This window comes from Rhagoletis zephyria, unplaced genomic scaffold (assembly GCF_001687245.7).
Source record: "Rhagoletis zephyria isolate East Lansing unplaced genomic scaffold, Rhagoletis_zephyria_1.1 Rzeph_scaffold_20366, whole genome shotgun sequence".
In the NCBI taxonomy this organism is placed as follows: Eukaryota; Metazoa; Arthropoda; class Insecta; order Diptera; family Tephritidae; genus Rhagoletis; species Rhagoletis zephyria.
This window is the reverse complement of record NW_016177425.1, coordinates 1,748-6,870: the sequence shown is the minus strand read 5'-3', so window position 1 is coordinate 6,870 and position 5,123 is coordinate 1,748. Positions and strand designations below refer to the sequence as shown.

Genomic DNA, 5,123 nt, shown 5'->3' with positions numbered 1-5,123 from the left:
TTATTTTTTTAAATGCTATCGTTCGTTGCGTTATGATTTGGTGTTAAATATTTAACGCAAACATCTCCGAACTCGATTAAGAAGTTTCACTTCAAAAAAAGTTCTTAATTAAAATGTAAAACTACACGCAAAGGTCTTTAATTTGATCTCCAATTCGAAAGAACTGTGAAAATTTAATGACTATCATAAAAAATGCCTTCTCGTATAATATACATATGTAGGTATGTAGTTATTTAATTAGATCGTTATGACTTTTCGAAAAGGTGGTAAGCCTGATCAAAAAAATGTTCGAACCAAAGCTATCAACAATCTCTTTCGATTGACATCCATATCTTTATATTTCATAAAACTTGTGTATAAGTTAACTAAACTCGACTTTTCAAACGGGTGGCAGCCCTAACCGCTACTGTACCTGAAATTATTATATCAGGTTTGGTCTTTGTTTTAAACGAAATTAAAAAAAAAAAAATCAGAAAAATTACTCAATTCTTATCCAGACACGTTCCGAGTCTTTAACACAGAATTTTATGTGTTTTTTTTTTTATGAGTAGAAAAAAAATGTAAAAAGAAACGAAAATAACAACGAGAGGAAATAGGAAAACGTCCAAAATTACGCCGCGTTTTTTTGGGTCCAGCACGCGCTGCCACCCATTGTCGTTAAAGTACGTTTATATATAAATATAATCTGAATCAAAGCTCGTTTTTTAATCACTCGGTTTTTTCAGGCAAATCTCTGACAAATCCGTCAAATTTGTTGTTTTTTTTATTCTCATAACTCAAGGAAACGTAAAGTTTCTTCTCTGTGCTACTGTAATCACTTAATTTGCCATAATATTTTATTAAAAATACCTTTACAAACCCTCTTTTCCTTGCTAGCGTTCATTTTTGTTTACTTTTACATTTGAATTTTCTCCTCTTCTTCGCAACAGTAAACTTTGGAATCTGTTGAAAAGATCCAGTTTTTTGTCGTTTAGGTAATTATCAAAATGATTATATTTCGGTTTTTAACGAAAAGAAATTCAATCGTGAATGCTGCAGCTGTATCATGCATTTAGGTGATAGGTGTTAACAGTGAACTGGCAATGGCATACAACAACTTTTCGTTGATTTATTTTGTTTCGATGTTAACGATTGATGATTTATTCAACGTAAACGATTGAGTTTTGTATCGTTAAATTAGCTCTGAAACGAAGCGAAGTTATTTTGATTACTTAGTTTTGCGCATCAACAAAACGAAATCGATTCATATAGTTTGTTGAGCATCTCCAAGCCAGCACCATAAACACCGCCATATGAATTTGTATAATTGATCGCTATTAGCGATTTTAATCGCATCCCGTTACGCGAATCCGCTAGGTCATAAGCCCGGCTTAAAGGTGCTCCTATGAAATAGATAGTGAAATATAAGCAAAACTTATGGCCATAACTCACTTAAAACGCGCTCTAAAAAATTACACCAGGCCGCGGTAAAGGCATTTATGAGCTTATACATGAATCTGTATGTTAAGAGAAAACTATGTACCAGAGATCTCTTGAGTGAATTCTGCGAAAACGACCGTAAGTACGAAAATAATTCCCGCTTTGACTTGAGTAAATATATATCAGACAATGCATCAACTCGTCAGTGTTCGGATGCGATTCATGGGAGACGCTTCAGTAACTAAGAAATCATGATTGAAAAAAAGTTTCCAATCATAGTGATTTTAATCGTGATAAACTCTCAACAATGGCTTCAGTTAGAAGCTCATAAATGCACTGCGGTAGAAGGTGCAAACAACTTTGGAATCTACAGTTGTCGAGGGGTGCAAACTCTGAGTGAAATAGAAGAGGAGTTGACAGCTAGTTGGCGGGGTATTGTTGTGCGAAATGGCGAAAATGAGTTCCTTGATTTTTCAGGTGAGCGGGGCTGTATGTGTATATTTATATGTACACACATATGTATTGAGCTGTGAAAAAATATATGAAAGCAGCTTGGTAAGTTGCATTATCATTTGCAGCGCAATCTGGCGAGCAACTTCAAAAATCGACGTGGGCGCAGATCGTTGAATTAGATTTGTCGCAGTCTGGTGCTCTAAGTCTCGGCGATGAAGGCTTCAGAGCGTTCGTAGCTTTGGAGCGATTGAATATAACGAATGCACAATTGGAAGATTTGAAGACGCACTACTTTCCCAATGCAGCTAAAATTAGGTATCTTGATGCCAGCTGGAACGACTTTCAAAAGTTGAATGCAGCAAATTTTCGACGCCTATCGCAACTGAAAGTCGCAAATTTTTCACATAATAATATAGGACTTATCGAACAAGGCACGTTTGCGGAGCTTTCGCACCTGGAATTCCTTCACCTGGACAACAATGCGCTGACTAACGCATCGATTGGCGCCTGCAGTAGACTCAAAGAGCTAACGCTCTGCGATAATGCCATCGAAAAGGTATATTGCATTGTAAAGAGTGCTGCTGATAAATCACAAATATTTTTTCTCTTTGTCTCAGTTGTCCGTATATGACTTCGCTGGGTTGCCGCAACTACGTCACTTGCGTCTCACCACTAATTCCATACACTTTATTAAAAGCGGTGCATTCGAGCCTCTCGGAAAGTTGACTGTACTCAATCTTGCCGCGAATGCTTTGCAACGGCTATCCGCTGAAACATTCCGTGGATTAGAGAAAGCGCCATTGCAGTTCTTGGACCTGAGTTCAAATGATTTAGGCATCTTGCCAGTACAGCTGTTCGCGCCGCTACGAAAATTGCAAATTTTAAACCTCTCCAGCAATAAATTGATCGCGCTTCAAGCTGAAATTTTCGAGGGTTTGACGGCACTACGCAAAGTTTATTTGCATGACAATGATATCGACGCTATTCGCCCCAACACATTCGCAAACCTTACCGCCCTCGAATCGCTGGATTTATCAGGAAACAATATACAGGTGCTGAATGCATATGCTTTCGGCACAGTGGCCTTGCCGCGCTTCCAGAAGCTAACAATAAAGACCAACAGCTTGAAGCACTTACATTCGCTTGCCTTTGCTGCACTGCCCTTCATGGATCATCTCTCGATGGGCAACAATGACTTGGCCATATTGGATGTACGCTCATTGGCGCCGCTGCGACGTCTGAGAAAGCTTCATTTGGGAAATAATTCACTTGAAGAAATAACGACTGAGTTGCTTCCTGTTCTAAACGATGTGGCGGAGCTACTTCTGGACAATAATAAGTTATCGTTTCTACCGCACATGACTGACAGAGAGTTTCCCAATCTGGTAAAGTTTTCTTTGGAAGGCAATCCATGGCAATGCACCTGTCTGGATGATTTATTCGTTTGGTTAAATAAGAAAGAAGTAGATTACTTCCGTCCACAGAGTCCATTTTACCAGGGTGAAAGAGCCTTGTGTGTTGTAACGGATAAAGAAGAATGTGTGAGAGAATTGACGACTGTAAAAAATAGTGGCTATTTAGATTTTTATGAAATGACAAGGAAAAATTATTTTTAAATAACCGACCTTTTTGTTTGAAAGCATAATATTAAAAAACATTTTTATATCTCATCTATTATATAATGAATAAAGCGTAATGTTGCCTGTCTGAACGCGTTAAACCCAAAAACTACCAATACGATTTTATTACGGGTTTTCAAAAGTGGACGGTGTAATTCATGACGGAGGTTTTCGCGTAAAATTTGTTATGGTTTAGTATAAATTGGCTGAAATGTGGAGATAATAGTATATGAATAGAAAGTGTTGGGGGAAAAAATAATGTCGATGCCATATAACTATAGCAAAACAATTAAATAATTAAATCTAATGTTACAAGATTAGTGTCAAACGAATGATGTTTGAGAAGGTTTTAAACCCAACTTATTAGTTTTGCGAGCAGCTTCATCAGAACTTGCAGCAGAAGTAGAAGATTCAGTATCCGTATCTTGGCTAGTGCTTTTCCAAATATCTGAGTACATTTGGTTTACCTCAACGAGCCTGCTAGGTGATTAATCATCAATTTGAAGCTAATGGGTATATAAGTACAAATAAATTAATTTTTCTATGGTAATTGGTTCAGCTATGTATGCCGTGCTGGGTGTGTACACTTTCATATACATACATACTCAGATGTGAACATTCAAAAACGTGAGTGCTAAATTTTATTATGAAAATATTATTTTTAAAAATGAACATTTTTAACGAATAAAATATCTAGTATTAATCAAATATAAAGTATTTACTTTTACTATGCATTATTTCCCTCAGTGTAGTAAGCCAGTGCGTTTAACGCTGACCACTGTCCATAACTGGCTTACAGTTTTACAGGTGATTTCGTAATGCAATCTGTCGTTCTCTATTTTTGTAAGCCACTCGGAAATAAGTAGCTTGTAAGGTTTTAGGGATGCTTATATTTCATCCTTCATATCCTCAATAGGAAGTTTTGTGCTAATTCACAGCAGTTCATCGTCCTTGCAATTCCCTTTTATCACTGTGCGGCATTTCATGGCTACAATGCAGGTTGTCGGCTGTGTCGTGAGGGATTTGATTGCCGCCTGTGGCTGTCAAAGAAAATGTAGATATCAGCTTGGGATATCATATCACACTTTACCAATGTTGTGGCCCTGCCGATTGCCAACAATTCCGTCTGAAAAACGCTACATTGGTCCAGAATACGAAAGCTAAGGAAGATTGCTAGGTGTTCTAAGTTTACACCTTCACCAACCCTACTCTCGAGCATGAAGACATCTGTGTATACAGGAATGGACTCTCCACTCCTTAGAGTGTGGGAGCAGGCTTCAGAACTGTGTAGTCCATCAATCTCCGTTACAATCCTGCCACGCCTATAACTAGTATTTGATTAGTTGTCTAGACAAGGGGTTCCCAAACTCTTTCCACAGCGGCACCCTTGTTGTGCTAAACAAAATATTCGCTACACCCCTACTCTTCAAATGTCTACCAAAACAAGAAAACAATATGCAAACTTTATGCTGCTTTAGCTTTAATATTAACATTGAAATTGTTTTGAATATTACATTATTGCCTTTAAGTTTATTGGGACCTTTGACAGTTTTACCCTGAAATCATTTGACGCTGAAAGCCTGCTGGAGCATTTGTTTTTAACCGACTTCACGAAAAGGAGAAAGTTATCAA

At 37.5% G+C, this 5,123-nt stretch overlaps 1 protein-coding gene across 1 annotated transcript; it reads left to right on the top strand.

Annotated features, from left to right (window-relative positions):
- The first annotated feature begins 1,323 nt into the window (after positions 1 to 1,323).
- Positions 1,324 to 4,046, top strand: LOC108380790 (insulin-like growth factor-binding protein complex acid labile subunit). Its single transcript, XM_017637189.1, has 3 exons — positions 1,324 to 1,896; positions 1,998 to 2,428; positions 2,490 to 4,046. The coding sequence occupies exons 1-3, from the start codon at positions 1,671 to 1,673 to the stop codon at positions 3,486 to 3,488; spliced, it is 1,656 nt and encodes a 551-aa protein (XP_017492678.1). The 5' UTR covers positions 1,324 to 1,670; the 3' UTR covers positions 3,489 to 4,046.
- Positions 4,047 to 5,123: the final 1,077 nt, after the last annotated feature.